Source organism: Emydura macquarii, unplaced genomic scaffold, assembly GCF_026122565.2.
Source record: "Emydura macquarii macquarii isolate MOO-44397 ecotype Brisbane River unplaced genomic scaffold, CSIRO-AGI_Emac_v2 contig_1045, whole genome shotgun sequence".
Taxonomy (NCBI): Eukaryota; Metazoa; Chordata; order Testudines; family Chelidae; genus Emydura; species Emydura macquarii.
The window spans coordinates 4094800-4118399 of NW_027131182.1; the positions used below are offsets into that span (position 1 = coordinate 4094800).

General features: G+C 46.1%; 1 protein-coding gene across 2 annotated transcripts in view; it reads left to right on the forward strand.

Moving 5' to 3' along the window:
* Positions 1-23600, forward strand: part of CTIF (cap binding complex dependent translation initiation factor) — a 318671-nt gene that overhangs the window by 279094 nt on the left and 15977 nt on the right. For both annotated transcript variants that reach the window (XM_067545642.1, XM_067545643.1), the window contains exon 10: positions 6876-7031. In XM_067545642.1, the coding sequence (XP_067401743.1) occupies positions 6876-7031 (156 nt within the window). The remainder of the gene's footprint in view (positions 1-6875; positions 7032-23600) is intronic.

Here is a 23600-nt window from a genome sequence, read left to right on the forward strand (position 1 = left end):
GACGCACCATGCTGCTAGTGAATGCTGCTCTCTAAGGACCAGATATGCGAAGGCACAAAGACCCTCCGTACCATTTAAACCCAGCAGAGACACTACATAAAGGATTTGACAGGCTGAGCGGCCCTCTATGCTATGGAATTATTCTCCCAGTGGTTTAGGTAGAACTGGAGCAGAAAGTCAACATAGGGATGGTCTGGGGATGGGCCAGAAAACCCAATGGGACCTGCAGGTGTTCAGCACTCTTGGAAGGTCAGGTCAATTATTTGGTGTTTAACTTTAGGCAACCATGCTTGAAAAATTTGGCCCTAATTGTAATGTATTTTAAAATCTACCAAGGATTTACCCCAGCTTCCTCTGTGAGAGCCTTCACTAATGCAGCCTGAAGCAATCTTCCTGTGTCTCAACACCGCATGGATCTCACCAGCTCCTCTCTGGTCTGCACGCAGAGCTCTTGCCTGCAGCCCGCACCTCATGGATGTTCATCCCAGATATTATATATTCTTTAGCTGTAGAAAGCACTGTGGGGCACCAGGCACCCGGAAGATGCTACGTTAAAGGAAGTTGTTGGAACACAAAATGTTACATAATTGCGATGCATGTTTGTGAAGAGCGCTTCGTGACAAATAGAGCTCAGTGACTAATTTGCTACAAATAATACATTCAGCTAATTTAGGGCTTCTGGAATTCGTGGCCGGTTTCTCCGTCCAGTGGTGGATGGTCGTTGCTACCTATAGCTAATTCTCAGGTGGCCAAGACATTCTGGTGGCATGAGGGCTAGGAAGTGCCTGAAATCTGGTTTCTCTGATTCAGTGGAAGGATATCTTCATGTTCTTTCATTTACGGAGGTGAAAAGAAGTTCCACAATTTTGATAGGGTTAAAGAGATGCAGTTTATTGGCCGGCCAGCCTAGTCCAGCCTAAACTCTAATTTAATTCATATTAAACAAGATATTATTCACAGTTTTAACAGTCAAAACTTGACTTTGCCAAAACCTTATCTCTAAAATGGATGCGCCCCACAGTTCCTGAGTGAAGAAATAGGATTTGACAGAATTAGGGCAGGGTTGTGGGGTTTTTTATTACCAAAAAAACCCTTGTCAAGCTAGGAATGTACATTTTAAAGTTGCATGGATATTTCAAAAATGCATTGTGTGAAAACGCACATCTGTCAAGGCTAGAGTGTAGGAATTGGCTCTTTATTCTCTTCAGCTCTCTCTCTATTATTAATACATATTGCTTATTGTTAGAGAGAAGGAGAATGGCTTGTACTGAAAGCTAAAGGACACACAGTGATAGACTGAGGTCTCTTAAACTTAAACTTGCAGCTGAGAGACAGGAGAGCCTGCGGGAATGTACCTAGGAGCATAGAGAGCTTTACTTACACAGATAGTTCTGCTCAGTTACACCAGTGTAACTCCATACAATCTCCAGGGGAGTTACTCCAGATTCACACCAGTAGAAGCAGAATTGGACTCAGTCTCCCCATAAATAGAGCAAAAACGTTGCATCCTTCTCAGATGAAATGTACATCCCGGGTGCTCCACCTCACTTCCCTCACCCTGCAGCTCAAGCACTGCTTGTATTCTCGCTTTAAACTATGGAAATGCTGAAGAAAGAGCCCTTAACTGATCCAGTACCTGGGAGGTCTTCACATGATGAATCACTTAATGTTCCTAAAGTGCTCAGAAAAGGAGAACTGCTATTTAAGCACTAAACAGTAGCATTTATTTGCCTGCCAACAGCATTCCTGGCCCTGCACAGAGCACACAGGAAGATACAGTCACAGCCCCAAGGGGGCCTACCTGCTAAAAACCAGTGGGAGCAGAAATCAGTGTAAAAAAAGCGCAGTGAGGTTTTTAAGAAGGGTTCAGTAAAGGCTGCTTTACCTCTGTCAGCAGGGATGCTTCAATTAGAATAACAGAACAGCTGGAAAAGGTAGCCACACTGACTTAGCACATTAGTTCTCATTCTAGCATTTCAGCAACAGCTGTTTGCAGTGCGCACTGTGGCTTGGAGGCTGGCCGTGCTCTAAGTGAATGGTGCTGTCGGCCGATTGTGGTCCGAGAAGACTCGCTCCCCCTCCTAGGTGGAGGACGGGGTGAGCTGCAGATGAGTGCTGTTATAGGTGGGAAACAAATGAAACGGCAGTGATCCAGTGAGGCCTTTTGTGTCGCTTGGAACAGGGGATTTGCTCTTGGGGAAGCGCTGGTTGCTTTGTGAAACCGATAGGTCCCGGGGTTGAGTGGCTTGGTGTGCAGTGTTGCTTGACCATGGTTACAGGAGAGCTTGCAGCTGCTCTTCTGCACAAGGGGCTTTGCTGGTTGTGTGGGGCTTGTTTGTTTGCTTGTGGGACAGGGGAACTTTATTTCTGTCCCTGCAACACCAAACTCACTATCAGCACTTTAATAATAATAATTAATAAAACGGTAGCTACAACCAGGCATAGTGCTGCTCCATTCCACGCACACTCCCCCAGTCCCAGCCCGCACCACTTTTCATCCTCTCCAGAGCAAGGGGTGCAAATCAGGCCAAGGAGTGTGGAGGTTTTATTGGACGTGTTCATTAGTGAATAGGTGAAAAGGGAGCCCGAACTAATTTTCTGTTTGTCTGGCTTAAACTGTATATAGGCAACAATTGTAACAGAGTCAGGGGATCCTGGTTACAGCATGGTTTAAAGCTGTAGAATAGAACTGAAGTGTGTCCCATGAAATAGTTCTATGAGAGGTGTGAGTTCTAGGAGGACCTTCATCTAAATGGTGTGCTAACTTTGAATCATAATGATTACACTTTTCAGGCCAGGTTTTCTACAAAGTTAAACAAGCAGTGGCAGAAACAAAACACTGCAATTGTGCATGCAAATCCCAGATAAACAAGGGATAGAAATAGCTGTGGACTTAAGTGCCCTGGATCATTTCCCCCCCATTGCAGAAGGCAGTAGTAATTATTAATAAAAGTTTATTTACTTCAGAAGGGCCCTTGGACTTCATCGTCATCCTAGCTCTTATATAGCCCTTGTCATCTGTAGATATCTAAGTGCTTTACAAAAGAGGGCAGTATTATTATCATGTTCATCTTACAGATGGAGAAACTGAGGCACTCAGTGGTGAGGTGAGTTGCTTGAGGTCAACCAGCAGGTGAGTGACAGAGCTGGGAATGAAACCCAAGTCTCTGCTGTCCCAGTCCAATTCTTTACCATTCCCTCCACCCCTTCACTCACCACCTTTGCTCAGCTGTCCCAATGACAGCTCTGTTATGAATCAAAGGAAGTTTATGACCAAAATATTTTAGCCCTGGCCCATTGAACACCAGTAAAAATGAGTTTTGTGTCCCTGATAAAGAAGAAAAGATGCTTCTGCTTCAAAGAGTCTAAAAAGATAGATACTACAGTTCCGATCCATCCAGTGGTAGTCAGGGTGAATCTCAAAGCAAATGTTTGTTTTTTCAAAATGCGTTTCTTTGCAGGATTTTCTATGGAAGGCTCTGTTGAAAGGGAGTGTGTGTTAAGCAGGAATTTCAAGGAAGAGCGTCTTGCTCAGTGTCCCTGAGGTGTTCCCTGCACAGTTCCAAAACTGCATCCTAACTCTCTCTGCAGTTTCCCAATAATCTGCCATGAGTTACGTACAGTAAATAAGGAAAGGTGTATTTTCAGCTTGAAGTGTTTGAGCTGGCAACAAACTCACCTCTCCGGACACCATCAAGACATAAATCTCCTGGAATTTCTTATTTAAACTGTAAGGTATCCCAGACTGGCTTTTTTATGATAGGTTTTTGGGGGTGTTAGAGGGACTGCCTACTTAAAGAAGTTTAAAAATACAAAACTGAGTTTGTGCATGGACCCACTGCATCTCTCAAGGTGACTCCGCAGGGGAGATGAATATATATATGGCTCTTTTTCTCCCCGTGCTTGCATGGAGCTGTGTTTGGCTTTGCTGCCTAAATCACAGTGCCAGAGTTCATGTGGTTATCCCAAGCAGCTAACGATTTCCCAGAATGCCGTGGGAATCTTTAGATGTCAAGCGGCTTTCAAACTGCATTGATGTGGTCCCATGAAGGAAATAGCAGTGCCTCAGTAAACATTTTCAGGCAGGAAACGGGGGTTTAAATGAGAGTCTCAGGATTTGGAGGGGAAGACATCGGGGTTGGTGGAGGGTGTGTGTGATCCTGCAGCAAAATGCCAAAGGGTGGATTGTGACTAGCCCTGCTTGGCTGTGGAAGGAGCCTTCCTGTGCTACACCAAAGGCGTAGTGCAGCTAGGAACTGGAGGCTCCAGGTGCGAGTGCTCCCAAAAGGGGAGGAGAGAGGACAAGGCGTTTCTCAGGGAGCCCCCAGGAGGAAATCATTCTGAATAGAGTGGAGGTGTTCCTGCTGCAGTGTGGCTCATCCTCATACCATGGGGATGTGCCTTTAAAGGCACAGTCGGCCTTAAGTCCGAGGGATGGTCACTGATCTGGGAACAGACATTACTACAGAGAGATGTCAGGTGTTTGCAGAGGAGCCTCAGGAGTTGAGACAGTGCCTGTCTCCATGGAACTGCAGCTGTCTGGCAGGCGGAAGCTTTGAAAGCTAAGGAAACCAAAGAAACCTCTCTCCCTCATCACAAAGCCATAAGCATTATGGGGGCTTGGAGATGCGCTCTGAACTGGGCCTTGCCTTTCCTCTCCCTCCTGGACAGGATATTAGCCCAGCAGAGAAAGGAGGACTAGTGGAGTGATCCAATCCCAAAGGGAAGAGGTTCAGATGTCCAGGCACTGTGGCCAAATGCTAGAGTGTTTATTTTTTTAATTGCTCAGTAGTTACACTGATATTTTTGTTCGGATTAATATATTTTTTAAACTTAATGTTGAGTGAAAACTCTAGAACAAGCCATTAAATAACCGCAAGGGAATGGCACACTTCAGAAACATCCTTGCCTACAGGGACTGTGACATAGCAGTATTCTCAGGTGCTATAGAACCGGAAGAGACCTAGGACCAACAGAAGATGGCACCGTCTGTAACACTGACAGCTCTGGATGGTTTGTTGGCAGTGGAGATTGAAGCTGGGATCTCTGGATCTTAATGAATTAGCCTCTACTGCCAGAGATGAAAGAACCATCTGAGATAAGTCTGCTTAGCCAAGGCTGTAGAGGGCTCATCAATCTCTAGATGACCTACCCACCACCAGAGGGGGACAGAGGGCTGCATCAGGTGGGCAAGGCTTATGCTACCAACTGGAGACTGAACGTTCACTTTTGAGCTGGAAGCCACATTAGGAGGGTGCCTATTGACGTCTCTTAAGGCTTTTGGACAAATTGTTGCATAATGAAATAAATTACAAAGCTCTCACTTGAGTTTCTTGAGACAACTGCTTCACTTATGCGCATTTAAACAGCAATATTTCATGCAGTTTATAAGCCAGTAGTCTTCTCACTGGTAGCTCTTATGCACAGCTCTGTCTCCACACTGTGCAGGTGCAGATTAGAGTATTAGGTGCAACAACGTGTCCTTTTTATTTCTAGTGAATAGGAATAAACTTCTGTAGAAAAGATACTTAAATAATTAACGTTTTAGTTGCTGGATTTTATATATTGGGCAACACACATATTGGACACACACTTTGCCTGTAGTTTTTTATGTTATATTTGAGAATGAAATCGTTCTGTAATTTCCCCCTGCATTATGTCAACTAATTTATAACCATAAGGAAATGTAATTAAGAATGGAACTAAGCAGACTGCTGTGATTGATATTCCTTGAAACAAGCTGCTATAACATCAAAGAGGGGTTGGGGAAATAGCCCCTGGTTCTGAGTACAATATACACTTGGAGTATAGCCTCATAATTTATTATTTGGTCCCTCTAAAAGTAAAGCACCAAATTCCATGTTTAAAAAGGTGAAGATTCTGTTGTATTGTATTTCATTTTTTCTCTCTCATTCTTTTCTTCCCCATCTCTCACGTTTATGTTCTTACTTTCCTTGCTTTGGACAGCCAACATTTTTGTCTGTTGATTAGAGGGCCAGTGGAGAGACACATAACTTGCTGTGCATCTGATCATAGAATCATAGAAAATTAGAGTTGGAAGGGACCTCAGGAGGTCATCTAGTCCAACCCCCAGCTCAAAGCAGGACTAACTTTGGCTAAATCATCCTAGCGAGGGTTTTGTCAAGCCGCAGCTTAAAAACCTCTAAAGATGGAGATTCCACCACCTCCCTAGGATCCTGACTTTACTTCTGGAGTTGCATAATTGCCACAATCCTCGGTTGTGGCAACAGTATGACACAGAAGGGGGTGTGCTTTCCTGATCCTCATCCAGGTGGGCACTGGGCAAGTCCCCTGTTATAATTTACAGGATGCCAAGGAGAGAGAAAGCAGCCAGAAATCACCAGATACCCAGGGAAGCCCTGGTCCAAGCACAGGGGAGAATGTGGTCCCTTTAGATGCTAACTTTGAGCAAGGAGTAGACAAACTGAACTTGTCTGTGGTGACATAAGTAACCTGGAGCAGGAAAGCCAGGCAGTATTCATGCTGCCGGCGTGGCTCCTGTGCCTTGTGTGTTTGCCACACCCGCTAACCCAGCCCCATTTTTCTGCGTACAGAATTGAACACTCACCTATGTTACAAAAGGCAAAAAGGTCAAAAGGAAGTTGTTTCTGTTGCATTGTGCAGCTGGTGATGATATTTCTACAGTACCTGCCTTATGCTATGTTGAAATTTCAGCCATGGCGCTTACACTGAGTAATCTCCATACTCATTACTAAAGAGTCAGTCTGTCTCTCTCGCTCTCTCCCCCCCTAGTTTCAGTTTCCTCTTTTCTTAATTCCCTCCCTTGACAGCCGTCGTCTCTTCCAGTGAAATGTGGTTTTCCTGATGCCGCCTGTTGTCTGTCCCCTTTGCAGAAAGATTTCACAATGCGGGAGGAGCTGCAGCAGCGCGACGTGGAGCGCTGGCTGGGGTTCATCACTTTCCTCTGCGAAGTCTTTGGCACCATGAGGAGCAACACTGGGGAGCCCTTCCGAGTCCTTGTCTGTCCCATTTATACCTGCCTCAGGGAGGTAATGCCTCATTTTCTCACCTGTGTATTGGCTAAGCTGCGGAGTTACAATTCTGATGGTGTCCTTGGTTATTGATTCTTTCCTTTCAGTTATTAACATTTCCCCCCACCCCACCTCTCCCTTTGAATTATTTGTTCCTGCCTGGACTTTTGGATCCTTCTGTCCTGCATGGCCTTTTGAATTAAAGATCAGAGTCCTGAGACCCCAGCCCTAAGGACACCAACCATGGAAAATCCAACCGTACAAAAAGTGGGTCTTTTTGTTCTGCAAGGTAAATAATACCCAACCCCCAACCACATGGGAATAGTGCATGCAGGATCATCTCACAGAGGGCAGAACCTGAGGAAAGCAAAGGAGTTGAGGTGTTGTTGTTTATGTTATATTAAAGAAGCACCTACTGGCCCCATCTGAGATCAGGCCTGTATCGAGATAGGCACTGTACAAACCCATCTGGTTTACCAAAAGAGACAATCCCTGCCCTGAGGAATCTACAGTCTAAATAGTCAAGACATACAAAAGATGGAAGGGAAAAGAGGCACAAATAAATGAAGAAACCTGCTCAAAGTTTGTGGTAAAGATAGGATTAAAACCCAGGTCTCCTGACTCCTAATCCAATGCACTATCCACTAAGCAACACTGCTTTTCATCATTGAAATGAAGTGCGGGAGCAGGGCGGGGAATTAGACGGTTGGGGTAGATAGAAAGCATGGTGGGACCCGCATCCTTAACGACTTTGGAAGAAGTCTCAGATTTGCAAATACAAAAATAAGCTACAGTGCTAAAATATTATCTAAATGTTGAAGAGATGAAAGAGAACTTTCTTCCAAACAATTAAAAAGCTTTTATTCCTTCTGCTTATAGAAGATGTTCTTAGGAAAAAGCAATATTATGACCCATTTAGTGGAGTTGTGAATCTCGAATTTATCAGCTGTGCCTCCGTAATGCCATACAACAAAGGTGCTAAATTACTAGAGGCAAGACAAGTTCTGCTTAAGCTTGAAACAGAAACACAACAGCACAAAAGAGAAGCGCTAAGAGTAATTATTTTGCACTTATAAAGAAACTTTTATCTGTGTGTGCCAGCGCATGTTGTAAACATTAAACTCTTCACAGGATCACTGTGAGTGGAGAGAGGAGCAAACTGAAGCACAGAGAAATTAAGTGAGTCATTATTATAACCTAGGAGAGTGGCTCTCAACCTTTCCAGACTACTGTACCCCTTTCAGGAGTCTGATTTGTCTTGCGTACCCCCAAGTTTTGCCTCACTTAAAAACTACTTGCTTACGAAATCAGACATAAAAATACAAAAGTGTCACAGCACACTGTTACTGAAAAATTGCTTACTTTCCCATTTTCACCATATAATTATAAAATAAATCAACTGGAATATAAATATTGTACTTACGTTACAGTGTATAATATATAGAGAAGTATAAACAAGTCATTGTATGAAATTATAGTTTCTACTGATTTTGCTAGTGCTTTTTATGTAGTCTGTTGTAAAACTAGGCAGATATCTAGATGAGCTGATGTATCCCCTGAAAGACCGTACACGTACTCCCAGAGGCGCGTGTACCCCTGGTTGAGAACCACTGACCTTGGAGGACCCAGATTTTTCCATTCTACCCCCTCATAACTGCTCTACAATATCTGCCATCTTAGCCAACACACTGGGAATTGAACCACGGACCTCCAGAGCTAAAAGCACAAACTGCTAATGCTGCCCAGCCTGTGCCAACTCATACCCTCTGTGAGTCAGCACAGAGGGAGATGTTTAACACACACTCATCAGTGTGTCACACTTGGGACACAGTCTAGACAATATTCCCTCAATCGCTAGACAACATTCCCCTATGTGATGTTAATCATAGTAATGTAGGGCTGGAAGGGATCTTGAGACGCCACCTAGTCCAGCCCCCTTCACTGAGGCAGGATCAAGTAAACCTAGACCATCCCTGACAGGTGTTTGTCTGACCTAGTCTTAGAAATCTCCAGTGATGGGGATTCCACAAGGTCCCTTGGTAACCTGTTCCAGTACTTAGCTATCCTTACAGTTGAAAAGTTTTTCCTAATATCTAGCCTAAAACCCCCTGGCTGCAGATTAAGCTGATTACTACTTATCCTGCCTTCAATGGACATTGAGAACAATTGATTGCAGTCATTTCTATACCACCCTCAGTGTATTTGAAGACTGTTATCAGGTCCCCTCTGTTTTCTTCTCTCAAGACTAAACAGGCCCAGTGTTTTCAACCTTTCCTCATGGGTTAGGGTTTCTAAACCTTTTATCAATTTTGTGGCTTTCCTCTGGACTCTCTTCGTTTTGTCCACATCTTTCCTAAAGCGTGGTAGCCAAAACTGGACACAGTAGTCCAGCTGAGCTTCAGTGCTGAGTAGAACAGGACAGTTACCTTCCATGTCTTACATATGACATGCTTATTAATACACCCCAGAATGATATTAGTCTTTTTCGCAACTGCATCATATTGTTGACTCGTATTCAATTTGTGATCCAGTGTAACCCACATTTCCTTTTCAGCAATTCTGCCACCTAGCCAGTTATTCCCCATTTTGTCTTCATGCATTTGTTTTTTCCTTCCTAAATGTAGCACTCTGCCCTTGTCTTCATTGAATTTCATCTTACTGATTTCAGACCCATTTTCCAATTTATAAAGGTTCTTTTGAATTCTAAACCTACCCTCTAAAGTGCTTGAAACACTTCCCCGCTCCATGTCATCCACAAATTTTATGAGCATACTTTCCACTGAATTATTCAAGTGCCTCATATTGGACAGTATTGAATAGTATTGGACCCATGACAGACCCCTGCAAGATCCTGTTAGGTACTTCCTCCCAGTTTGACAGTGAAAAATTGATGACAAAGATTTTCAACAAGTTGTGCACTCATCTTATAGTAATTTCATATAGATCACATTTCTCTAGTTTGCTTATGGAAATGTCGTGTGGGACAGTGTGAAAAGCCTTACCAAAATCAAGATAAATCACCTCTACTGCTTCTTCCCAGTCCAGCAGGCCAGTAACACTCTCAAAGAGAGAAATTAGGTTGGTTTGGCATGAGTTGTTCTTTCCAATCCATGATGGCTATCCCTTATAACCCTCTGATGCTCTAGGTGCTTACAAATTAATTGTTGAATAATTTGTTCCAGTATGTTCTCAGTGTGATAGTTCAGGGCAACTGCACTTGTATTCCCTCTCCATGGTCCCTCAAGGACACCCACTCTCAGGTTTCCAGCTCCACAGCTGTCACCTCTCATGGGTGGAGACCCGTGTCTCTCTCCTTCCTGACCGGGGGGTTTCCCATATTGCATAGTTCCCTGCAACATCCCCAGCAAGCCAGACTTCCTAAACAAGCCAGTGTCTACATTTTGCTTTCTCTTCGAAGACTCTGAACAGCTGTGATTGCCCTCAGTCACAAGTTATTGCACAGCCCTTTCTAAGCAAGTACATTTATTCTTAAGGTGAAAGCATTACAAAAAAAAATATTAAAAAACAAGAAACATTCCTAAACGCATGCTAAAAGCTTACCAGAGGTCACCCATCTGTTTTATGGGGCCTCAGTAGGCCAACGGCCTTCCAACCCTTCCCAGGATGGATTGGGCCCCCCTTGGACAGAAGCTTCTGTCCATTTCCCAGATTGGAAGTCCTGTCTTTGTCTGTTAGTCTCTGGAAAATCCAGTTTGAACCCGTATATGCGAGTCTCCACTGGTGGTGATACCTCATTGGAGGGTTACAATCTGGGAGAATTTGCCTAATTACCCTCCATTCTTCTTAATTCCTGGAGGAGTTGTGGTCACCCCACCCCAGTGGAATTATATCCAATCCCTACCCACCATACGTAAATTTAATACAGCAAGCTCTCCCAAAGCTATTACAAGAAATTGCCGTATCTGTCAGAATCAGTATTCGGGTACTGCATATGAAAGTCGAGGTTTCATTTGGATAACAGAAAATTAATTCAGAATATTAGAGATTCAGTATCAGCAAGAGTCCCAAAAAATCTCTAAATAAATGCAAATAATGAGCAAAGTTGGGCAGCGATTCCCCCCCCCCCCCCCTTTGTTCCTGACCAAAGTGTTTTAGTTCATTAGTTGCCAGGATTGGCAGTGGCCCTTGCCGACTCTGCTGTTTTCAAACCCTAAAATGGTGGATCCAAGGCTGATCCTTGGAAGGAGGTTGTGACCTGCTCTTGCAGGCTCTTGGTTTCATGGCAGAACCTGCTGTGGGATTTTTTAATACCCTCAGCTGATCGTGTCGCGCAGGACAGACTCATGAAAATGGGCTGAGCCAGTCATCGTTTGTGATAGGTGGTAACTCTAAATGGATCACCGAGCCCTAGCTAGATACTGGGAACGCCTGGAGATATGCCAGCAGCTCCGCTCTGCAGTGGCTCTGCCCTTGCTCTCATTCAGTCCAGCTCTCAGGCTGCTCAGCAGCAGCTGCAGCTGCAGCTGAAACTCTGCTGGGGGTTAGCGATGTTTGAAGCCTGATGGAGATGTGCTGGGTCAGCAGGGTACAAGGCCTTGAAGAGCATCTTGTTCCCTTCCCAATCTCTAAGACCCGTTGGTTCCATCACTGGGAGCTCCCCTTAGAAGCGCAGTTGTGGCTTTCCAGGGGGCGGTGATGCAGTGCAGGCACTGTTCCTTCCCGCAGGTATATTGTGCCCTTGTCGGGTCTCTTTGAAGACAAAGCCAGATCAGGGCGGTTCAGGCAATGAAAGGCAGGCCTAGGTGGCTCTGACAGCATTCTCCTTGCCTGCGTGACCCATCACAGCCTGACTTCTTACAAGTGGCAGGATTGTTTAAATCTCCTTCACTTTTCATGCTCTTTCACTTGCTGTATTTCCCTCAGCTTAGACAACCAAACTAGCTTGATCTGTCATTCTTCCTGCCAGCCAAGATTGTTCCCAATAGTGTGTTTTCTAGTGCCCTGTCCAGTTTCAAATGTCCCAAGACCTTGGGAATTACACCACTTGCTTGGGAGACATTTTCACAGCCTAATAGATCTCCCTGATATTCATCCTAAATTTTCCTGTGTGTAACTTTGTCCCGTCACTCCTCATTGTACCCCCCTTGGAGAGCCTGGGGAGGTTGTGTTGTGTTTTGTTTTGTTTTGTCTTCCTTCTCTGAAGCATCAGAGATGGCTGTGGTTGGAGAAGGGACATTGAACGGGGGGGGGGGGGGACCAACAGGGCTCTGAGGTGGCCCTGAATTATCTCTCAGTGCTTGGATGGCTGGTTCTTGCTCACATGCTGCGGTCTGATAGATTGCCACATGTGGGGTTAGGAAAGAATTTCCCCCAGGTCAGATCAGCAGTGACACTGGAGGTTTATTACCATCCTCTGCACCGTGTGGGTGTGGGTTACTTGCTGGGATTATCTGGGTATGTCTCATTTAATCATTTCCCTGCCATGGCTGAGTCTTGGGCACTGCTGCACCTCGATCCCTCCTATTCTCTGCCTGTGGCACATACTCACCTAGTCTCCTGTGGGCAGTAATAATTTGGTCTAATTTCGATTGTTGGGTTTGGTGTGTGGGTTTGGGTGGTGTTGCTGGCCTGTGCTATACAGGAGGTCAGACCAGATGATCTTGTGGTCTCTTCTGGCTTTAAACTCTGTGATTCACCCTCCTGTGTGGGGACACCCTTCAAACATTTGTGCTTATTTTCTCTCCTGCCTCCCATCTGCCCAATTCTTTTAATCTTTAATCCTTTATTTTTAAAAAAAAATCATTATTAGAGACAAGTTAAGATCTCTGTCTCTCTGCCCTTTCAGCTGTTCTTACATTTTAGCCTCCCCCCCTCCCCCTGACTCCTTTTCCTTTATAGCTTTGGCAGTCTCAGCCAAAGGTCACCAAGGGAGTGAGCAAGAGGAAGGGGAATGTTGTATGATGGCTGTGGTAGGAATGTCTCTTCCCTTCCCCCAGGGCGGCTTCCTCTCTGTAGCTCCCTTCCTTTCCTCCCCCCGATAAAAGCATATTAACACCTTCCATGGTGGTGTAAGCATATGCTAGGCTGGACAGAATGGGGAGTGAGGTCGGTGGAGGGGCGGCAATGACATTGGCATTGGGTGGGCCAGCCTGAATGAATTCCTGTTGCCGGCTAATGAGGAGAGCGACGATGGCTCAGAGGTCACCAAAGCAGCTTCTCTCAGCAAGAGAAACTGACTTCTACACTACAGCAATGAGAAAACCACACTTCTTTTCTGTATGTCAGTTGTTTGGATTCAAGAAGAAAGCTGAGCTTGGGAAAGGAAAGGAAAAGTGAGGTGGGGCTGTATGTGCTGTGGGCTGGGAGTATTACGTGGTGTACTGAGTAACGCATTCCTAATTATTAATTCTGATCATTATTATTTATTGTTAAAAAAAAAAATCTGTTACACAGCCTGGGGAGTTTGCACAGTGATTTACAAACCGAGATTAAAATGCGTTCACCACTTGGAAGGGTTTACTGTTTAAGTTGGACAAGGCAAATGCAAGAAAAGACCTCGGACAAAAGTTGAGGGCTGGACTGGTGTGGGGTTTATTGACGAGGAGGAGGATTGTTTGAAGAAGTGGGTTTTAAGGAGGGAATTGAAAGAGGGCACTTTGCAGATAAGAACAGGCGGACTGTTGTAACTATCAAATCTAAGGAGCTTGTTAGGTTAGTGTGCAGGCACCAGGCAAAATTATAACAAAGCATTCAAAATATAAATAAATGAAAATCTTTTCTTCCCATCCACCCCCTGGGCTGGAGGGTATGTGTGAAAGTTGTGGGGGAAGAGGAGGGGAGAACCTGGGCGGGTTGGGTTGTGGAACAGGACATTGTTCCTAGGGAGGAGTTTTCTCTAAGGACCATCTTACATTTCAGTCTGAACACAGTCAGGTTTGGCCTCGTTCTTGTCTCTCCTGGCAAGGAGTTCCATTGCTGGGTCTCTTTATTCAGATCTGCTGTACACACGGATGTTGAGAACTTACAGGATCATGATTCTTGGAGACTCTGTTATCAGGCTTGGTGGAAACTCTGTTAGCTCTTTCAGGAATTCGACTGGGGCTTTGGAAACTCTCGTGCCAGGAGATCTAAATAGCAGAAGTGTCCCACTGTTTCTTCCATCACTCAGCTATCTCCCCTTTGTCATTGTGGATGTCTCCTTGCATTTCTGGTCTGGTGGCAATAAAATGGTCATCCCATTGCCCTTGCATGCTGTAAGGTGGTTCCGTGGAAGGCACTGTGTGGGACATACTGGCCCAAAAGCAGGTTTTGATGATGCAAAGTTGGAAGTCTCCTCTGTGAACAGCTCAAACGTGATGCTGGTTTTTCTCATGACTGACCTGGTATTTGTCAGTAAGAGCTGGAGGTTCGATCTGTGGCTTTTTACTAATGCCGTTCATATGGCTGTTGGAGGGCATCAGAGGCCAGCAGGATATGCTACAATTGCCAAACACTAGTTGTTGATCTCCCAGAAATTTTCTTCCTCAGGTGGAATTAATCCCCTTGACGGTGATGGCTTTGAGTGTATTTGCTGCTCCTAGTCTACAGGGAGGAGTTTATGTGAGGGCTTGGAGGGCTGGGTAGTGTAGAGTCTCTATTGCCTGTGTACATGGCTGGTCCTCCAACATAAAGAATGCCATTGGAGGGCTGCTCTAAACTTTGTCAGATCTGATTGGTAGCCCTGAGTTCTATCCTTCCGTACAACAGCATTGCTCAGAAAGCCCAATGATCAGGCCTGTCAAGAGAAATCTGGGGCCCTGGTACATCATGTTCCCTGGGACCCCACCCATTTCACTCCAGTTTCAGACTTTTTAGGGACTCCCCTGAGCCTGGGGACCTGGTACAGTTGTCCCCCTTTCCTTCCCTCTCCTCAGCCTGATTTAAATTAACTGTAACTGACAAAGCTTCAACAAATTATCTTTCTCTCACACATAGCGTTCCCAGAGTACCGTGGTGGGGGAATATCCCTTGTCTCCCACGCATCCCTCCTCCAGGATAACTGGGGTTATTGTTCTAATTTCTGTTCTTGCAACATTGCAGAGGCAGTAATGTGACTGAACTTTAAGGGCCAAATTCAGCCCAGGCCTTAAACATCCACTAACTCAACTGGCCTTAAACATCCACTCCTCTAAATTCTTCCACCTACATCTTTCTGTTTCCTATTTTTAAAAACACTGTAAAACAGGAGAACATCCAAAGAGGGTTGGATTCTTGCAGATGGGAAGAGAGGCAGGGAGACTTATGAACAGCAAAGGGAATTATTGTCGTTTATATTCCAGTAGCACCTGGAGGCCCCATCTGATATTGGCATTCCATTGTGCTTGGCACCGTATAAACACATCATAAGAGCTCAGGCCTTCCCCCATTCTTAGCAGGCAAGTCAGCTGATGGGGAGGAGAGGAAAGAGGCAGAGGGATTTGCTGAAGATGCACAGCAGGACAGTAGCGGAACCAGGATTAGAATCAATGTCTCCTGAGCCCAGCACCCAGTCCATGGGACCACGCTACCTCTCCTGGAGCAGAATTTCCACATTTGGTGTGCAGATTAGTTACCCCTCAAGCTGGGTGCTGAGGAGGGAACTCAGGTAGCTCCCCTTACCTCTACCTACATATTTCTTTTAACTCCAGCAAGCATATTGTATCCAGCCCTCGCTTGCCTGGTTCAAACAGGAGAAGGTTGTTGTCAGCACACCTGTGGGAAATGCAGAAGAAAAGCCTGATCCCCGTAGGTACGGTGTGATGACATCAGTGGAGACTCATGGGTGCTCCGCATCTCTCAGGATCAGGCTCATGCAATTTTCCCCAGAGTTTCAATAGAGCAGGAATCAGTAATTTAAGCCAATCTTGTCATTTTGTATTTGAGACAGGGTTTGTGGGGGGATGAGATGTTCTCCCTAGATTTACCATATTACTTTGTATGTGGACCTGCTAATAAACAGACTAGAAAGTGATGGCTTCACAAGCACGGTAGCAATCCAGAGTTTCAGGATGGGAGATGCTCACCAGTTCATTGAAGTAGGAAGAGAGGAGAGACAGTTCTGTGATTAAGACACAGCATTGGGTTTTAGGAAATCTGCATTCAAACAATGGGCAAGTCACTTAATCTGTCTATGCCTCCTTCCCCACTTGTAAGGTGGATAATAGTATTTCCTGTCTGCTGCCCGTTGTCTGTCTTCTCTATACAGACTGTAAGCTTTTTGAGGCAGGGACTGTCTCATACCATGTGCCTAGTATAATGGGATCTCACTTGAGGCCACTTGGTGCTACAGTAATATAAATAATAATGTCCTTCTGCCAACTATCACAGCTTCAGTCTGTCTTGGGTTCAGTCTGAGACAGCGGTTTTTCATCCAGGGTCCATCCTGCCCTGAGAGACTGGACTGGATGCACAGAACTGCATGTTTTGGGAATATCTGGTGGTGGTGCAACTTGCTTTTTCTCACCACATCACCTAATGTTCGTACATAGATGTTAAATAAGGGCAGTATCAGGACTGAGTCCCGTGGGACTCCACAAGACAAGACTTTTAGTGAGCATGGGCGGCTGCCCATGGCTCATTGGGAACTGATGGAAAGGAAAGATGGTAGCCGGCTCGGTGCCAATCCATCAACAGCTGCCGGTGGATTAGCAGTATTGGATGGCTGAGTGTCATTGTCTTCCCTCGGTCCCCAAGGAAGTTGTCCAACTGCAGCCAGGGCTGTTTCTGTGCTGACTTATCCTGAAACCAAACTTGGAGGTTCAAGGAGATTGGCAGAGCCTAGGTGCTACTGGAATCTATTTGCTGCTGCCTTCCTATTAGTCTTGTGCAGGAGTGGGATGTTTGAGACCAGCTGGGATTTAACCAGGTTGAGTGCTTTGAACATTTAAAAAAAAATTAAATAGCTCTGCAGTGATTGTCCAAAACTCTGCCTCTGAAAGGGTATCAACGACCTTCAGTTGATCAGCATACAAGGATTTACACACCATCTTTGTTGATGAATAACCATACAATGACTGTGGAGGGAGCAGACCTCACAGCCAATCAGAAAGTAGAAGACTTGCATAATTGCAATTGTGCACCATCCCTGTAATCTGGTTGGCAGAGACCATTCCATTTCAGTTTCATTTAAAGCACTGGAATTAACCCATTACTTCCCTGCCTGTTGTACAGGCGGTTAAGTACGAGCCTTGAAGTGATGGGTATGCAGGATAAATACTCCTTGTCTAATTGCCTTTCCTTTGTGCCTGAGTCTGCAGTGCCATATGTAGACTTTATCCTTCCCCTCCCTCCTCTTATTTCCTGTGGTCTCTTGGGGCCATATTGTGTAATTTAGAAAAATAGTCTAACTTGGTAATTAATGTCTGAACGTCAAGAGGGCACTGTCTTTTCACTCTCTTCCTTTGAGGAGGACTGGGGAAGAACCTTTCCAACTTCTATCAGAAGGGCTTGGAGGGTGGTACTGTTTGGGGAAGAAAATTGCAGCTTTTATAGTGTTGGGTTGTCTGTTGTTTTTTTAATATTTCACATTTTTTTAAAAAAATCAACCTTTTGAGACTAATGAGTGTTTGGCACTATAATAAAGATGGTAGGATTTTAAGGGGTTTTTTTCCTAGCAATAGAGTGAGACAGAATTTGCCTCTGTAAATTGTAGCATTGAAGACTTGGGTGAAGCTTGACTCTTACTTCACACTGCTTTTACACTAGTTATTCCACACACTTCAGTGGAGATGCACCCCAAAGTACTTGAGATCAGAATCCTTTTCTTGGGAAGAAAATGATTCACCTGTAGGGAAGAAAAATCCAGAAACCTCCATCCAGAAGGGGAGGAAATATATGTTTGATATATCTATTCCTGGTATCCCAGCCTGTTTTACAAAAATTGGTGTTTTTGTGCCGGTTCCTCTAAATCCCTGTGGCCTCTGGCTACCTAACCAAGTTTCTGGCCAGTGAAACTGGTAGCAGGCTGGCTGACTGTGTATGCACCTTACCAGCCACTCTCCCACCAGCACTGTGCTTACGCTGCCTCCTGCCGTCTGCGTGAGAGCTGGAACCAGCCATCCTCCTCAGCAGGTCACTTTCATATTGCTTCAAGCGATGAGCAAGCCTGCGGGCACCTCAGCTGCATTTCTACCACGTGCAGATGCTACTGACCCAGCCTTGGTTGGCATCATTACACCTCCGCACCTCACCTGCTCCAGGCAGGGGGAGAGGGGAACATCTTGTCACAGGAGCTGTGGTATAATCGGTAAGAAACTGTTTCTAGGGGGAAAGGAGGGAAACGAAGGAATAAGAGAGAGAGAGCAGAGTTAAGGAGCATGACATCCCACCACCTTGTGTGTGAGAGTGATTGAATGTGAGGAGAGGGGGTGAGAGCTCCAAAGGCAAATGGCAAGGGGGAACAGATTGAGAGGTGGGGGTGGAGGCTGAGAGGTGGAACGAGAAGAGAGGGGTGTGAGGAAAAGGAGAAAACAAAAATACAGAAAATTATAAGAAGAGAAAAGGAAGAGGAGGAGACTGTAAAATCCAGGCCTGGTCTACAGTAGAGTTCTGTCGACAAAACAATCCTGGTGCACACACTGCAATGACCCTTTTGTCGCCAAAACTGCCCTGTTTTGTCGACAAAATAAAACCACCTCAAAAGAGGCGTAGAGCTTTTTGCGACAAACTTTTTGTGACAAATCGTCAGTGTAGACACTGCTGTATGTTTTTGTCATGGTAATCGGCCTCCGTAAATGTCCCACAATGCCAATCCTGACCACTCTGGACATCCACTTGCACTCCGCTGCTCTGCAGCTACCTGCCCCTCCCCCTTTGCAGTCACGGTAAGTTTGAAGTTTTTATTCCACTTCCTGCTTGGTCAGGTTGGAGAGCTTGCAGCCCATCTTCCCAGCTGACCATGGCAGCTCCACGCAGCAAACGCTCTCCAGCTTGGAGCACACTGGAACTGCTGGACCTGATCGGCATTTGGGGGGAGTCTGCAGTGCAGTCCCAGCTCCACTCTAGCTGAAGGAACTTTGATGCCTATGTCCAGATTTCTCGTACTCATGGCAGAGAAGGACACGCTGCAGTGCCGAGCTAAAATCAAGGAGCTGTGGCAAAGCTACCACAAGTCCGGGGATGCAAACCACCACTCTGGTGTGGAGCCAATGAGCTGCCGCTTCTACAAAGAGCTGGAATCCATCCTGAGCAGTGACCCCACATCCACCCTCAAGACGCCCGTAGACATCTCCACGGCCCCGGGGCTTCTGGATGCTGGACTGAACCCCAACAAAGAGGTCATCAACGAGGAAGTGGAGCTGGAGGATGACCCGGAACTGGGGAACAGTTCGGTTGCTGAGGTTGGGAGTCAGGAGCTGTTCTTGACCCAGGAAGGCTACAGCCAGCCCCAACCCTTCAGCTCAGGCGTTCAGGATGCAGGAGAGGGGAGCTCTGGTAAGTGTTTGGAAGCTGATGCTGCTTGTATACTGGAGGCATGGGGGTCATTAGCTTGGCTAAAACAGACAGGTACTGGAAGGGATAGAAATGCACGGGAGTAGCTGTGTTTGCATGTGCCCTTGCACATCTAGGCATTACAGCTGAGAAGCACATCAATGCACGCTGAGTTTTCGCGGGTATCCTCCAGTGTGACCGCTAGGAAACTTTCTTGGAGGTACTCCCTGATTTTCTGCCTCCGATTCCTGGGCAGAGCAGCTATGTTATTGGCAATCAGTTGAGCAGGAACCAAAGCAGCTCACAGTCATGCAGCATAGGGATCCGGTTTGAAGCTGCTTGCATGGAGGTAATGCATCCTAGCATCCTTGCTGACTCTAAGAAATGAGATATCTGCCTGTGGAGAATGGTGGCACAATTTGAAATTTGTTTTCCCAGTGCAACTGCATTTATGCCCCAAGCGAGCCCACCCAGAACCAAGAACCTAGACCTACTTATATGGTCTTGTCTCCCAACTCACCATTCTCAGGCTGATCAAGGAGCTGTACTCTGCACAGGGGGATAGTGAAAATGAGGTGTGTTTCACAGTGATTCATGTGTACTGTTAGGGCACTCACAATAATGGTTTTGTTAATTGTTTCTTGTTCTTACACAGATGTGACAAGGCCCCTATGCTGGCAGACCGCCTACAACTGATAAGGAAGCAACCCCACAGAAGCAAGGAGGAGATGTTCCAGGAACTTCTTCTGTCCTCTGAGGCTTCCAAAAGAGAGAAAGGGGCATGGAGACAATCGATGTCAGAATCTCAGAAGATGGACAGACAGGAACAGAAGGAAAACCAGGAGAGAATTTTAGCTGGCCATGAGTGAATGAGCAGACAGAGCTTCTAAAGACAATAGTATCATTGCAGACACAGTTCATGCAAGCTCAGCTCCCTCTTCAGCCGCAACAAAACTTCTTCCCCTGAACTTCACCAACTCCCCCTACACATTGCTACCAAAGTCATGGGCCATTTCACTACCCCCTTCCTTCCACCCCCTCAGACAGCTGGACTTACACTCAGCTGTCATAGCTGGCACTGCCCCCTACTACTTTCCCTCCTCTAGGATTTGTTTGTATTGTGTGCTGTTTTGTGTTTAATAATAAAAGTAAGCTCTCAAAACAAGAAGTACTCTTTATTTATGTGTTGAACACGATATGTGCACCTACCACCAACACACATGTACAGCTGTATAGCATCTGATGAAGTGGGTTGCAGCCCATGAAAGCTTACGCCTGCAGAAATTTGTTAGTCTTTAAAGTGCTACAAGACTCTCATTTTAGCTGTATAGCGGTGATAGAATGTCACAGCGCAGTTTCAAAAAACACCTGATGGGTTCTCATTATCAAAATGGACCCTCAATGCCTCCCGTATGCACATGGCCCCCTGTTGTGTCCCTCTACTATCCCTGGCAACTGGCTGCTCCTATTCAGATGCAAGGCGATCCGCCTCTGCGGTCCACCTAGGGGCAAACTTCTCGCCCTTAGCACCACATAAATTATGGAGCACACAGCAGGCAGCTATAACCATAGGAATATTGTCCTCATTTAAGTATAGCTTGTCATAAATGCACCTCCAGCGCGCCTTTAACCTGCCAAACACACATTCAACAGTTGTTCGGCACCTGCTCAGCCTGTTATTGAAGCGCCCCTTGCTGCTATCCGGGTTGTCTGTGTAAGTCTTCATGAGCCATGGCACTAGTGGGTAGGCTGGGTCTCCAAGGATCACTATGAGCATCTCAATGTCCCCTATTGGAATTTTTTCACCTGGAAAAAAAGTCCCTGCTTGTAGCTTTCAGTACAGGCCAGTGTTCCTGAAGATACGAGCACCTTTCCTGACCAACCCCCATTGATGTCAGTGAAACATACACGGTGATTCACAAGTGCCCGGAATACCATAGAGAAGTACCTTTTCCTATTGATGTACTCCATTGCAAGATGGTCCGGTGCCAAAACTGGGATATGTGTGCCATCTATTGCCCCACCACAGTTAGGGAATCCCATTGCTGCGAATCCATCCACTATTTCATGCACATTGCCAAGAGTCCTTCACAGCAGAATGCGATAAATGGCCCTGCACACTTGTGATAAGACAGCTCCAACGGTGGACTTGCAGACTCCAAACTGATTAGCCACTGACCGGTAGCAGTCTGGAGTTGTCAGCTTCCATACAGTGATTGCCACGCGCTTCTCCACCGAGGGAGCAGCTCTCATTCTGGTGTCCTTGCGCCACAGGGCAGGGGGCAACTCCACACAGAGTTCCATGAAAGTGGCTTTACGCATTCGAAAGTTCTGTAGCCACTGCTCGTCATCCCAGGCCTGCAGAACTATGCAATCCCACCACTCAGAGCTTGTCTCTCGTGCCCAGAAGCGGCTGTTCATTGTGTGGAGATGCTCCGTGAAGGACAACAGTAATGTGGTACTGTTTGTCTGCACGTCACACAGCAGGTCAGGCTCTTCAGATTCCTGTTTCGCTTCGGAGCTCATGATGTACTGCGCGACCAGCCGCGATGTATTCAGAACGCTGAAAGCAACAGTGGAGAGTATCACGGGATCCATCTTTTCAGGTAGAGATGGCAGGCGTGAAGTAAATGGCAGGGAGCCTATGAAAAAATGGCGCAAGTGGCTACCAGCAACGCAATGAATGACATCACGGAATGGAGTGAACCATGGGACATTGAGCCAGCACCCATGCTGCTCTGCACTCCTCTCCCCCATCCCAGAATTCCTAGTGGCAGAAGCTGCCAAGTTGCACAGTGGGCTAGCTGCCCACAATGCACTGCTCTGATTGTCGATATTACAGCACCAAGTGTGGATGCGTCTTTGCGACAAAATGAGTGCTGTGTGGACGGGCACAAGCACTGTAATTATAGCGCTTTTTTATCACCGAAAAAACTACCGTCGACAAAACTTTCTGGGGTGGACAAGGCCCCGGAGAAGAAGAGAGAAAGAGGTTAGGTTGGGAGCAAGAGATATACGTAGACAGCCGAGCTGGGCCTGCGGATGAGTGGATGGACGGGGCCCTGGAAAAAAGACGAAAGGGGGTGACGAGGGAGGGGTGAAGGCCCTGGTTTTTATTTGGTGTGTGGGAAGGATGGCAGGGAAAGAGAAAAGAAGTTGCTTGGCTGATGAATGGGGAGTGAACTTTACTCCTTTCCCTCCCTGCCCAAACCTTCCTGTGCTCACCTTCTTCTCCCCACCTCCCCCACCCCCATCTCCAAAACTCTCCTCTCCCCAGCACCATGTGTCCTGGCATTCCCCTTTGACCATCTGCTCACCCTGCTTCTCAGAGCTCTGGGAGAATTTATTCTCCACTGCTGAATGCCACTGCCCAGTTCCTAGCAGGGATGTCTTCAAACTTTAATGTTTTCATGCCACTTTCTGTTAACAGTGAAGGTCCCTGTCTCGCTGACACAGCAGTGTGTTGTCAGAGAAGTTTTTTAAAAGCGCTGGAAGGCTGTGGGGAACGGTCAGGGAAGGGGCATCAGATATTCCAGCCAGGCAGCTTCAGAGACAGGAATTGTTGTCGCCCTGCTTCCACTACATACACTTTGATTATATGACTTTTGTCCTTACAGAGCCTAATTTTTAGCATTTCGTACTGATGATTTATGGAGATGTAGCAACCAAGAAATCCCAGTGCCACAATTCACTTCTGTACATGCCTGCTAGCTGTGGTTTAGATTCTCACAGGGAGACTTCATTAGCACCCTGGTGGCATATTCAGCAAATACAAAAATCAAAATCCTGCCTCCTCCACTGCCTGTTTGTCCTGGAGCTGTGCATTACTCTGATACTGGCAGGTTCCAGGAGTTCAAAACTCTGTGCCTCGCTTGAATCAGTAGGCTAGAGATAACTAGAGGTAGACACCAGGGACTGCAGCATGATCAGGATGGGTATATACCACCTCAGAGTTCTCCTATCCTCTTGAATTCAGTGGAAGGGGTGGGGGGGGGAGAGAGGACGGAGATGTGTGTGTCATCTCATCTCTCTCCTCCTCATTCATCAGCTCCCTCTTTTGAACTATTGTTGCCTGTCTTGGTCTGTGGTTTTCTTGTTTAGATCCTAAGCTCTTCAGGGCAGGGAACTTGTGTCTCTTTGTGCCATATAAATGTACAGTGCAGTCTCAATTTTACATCA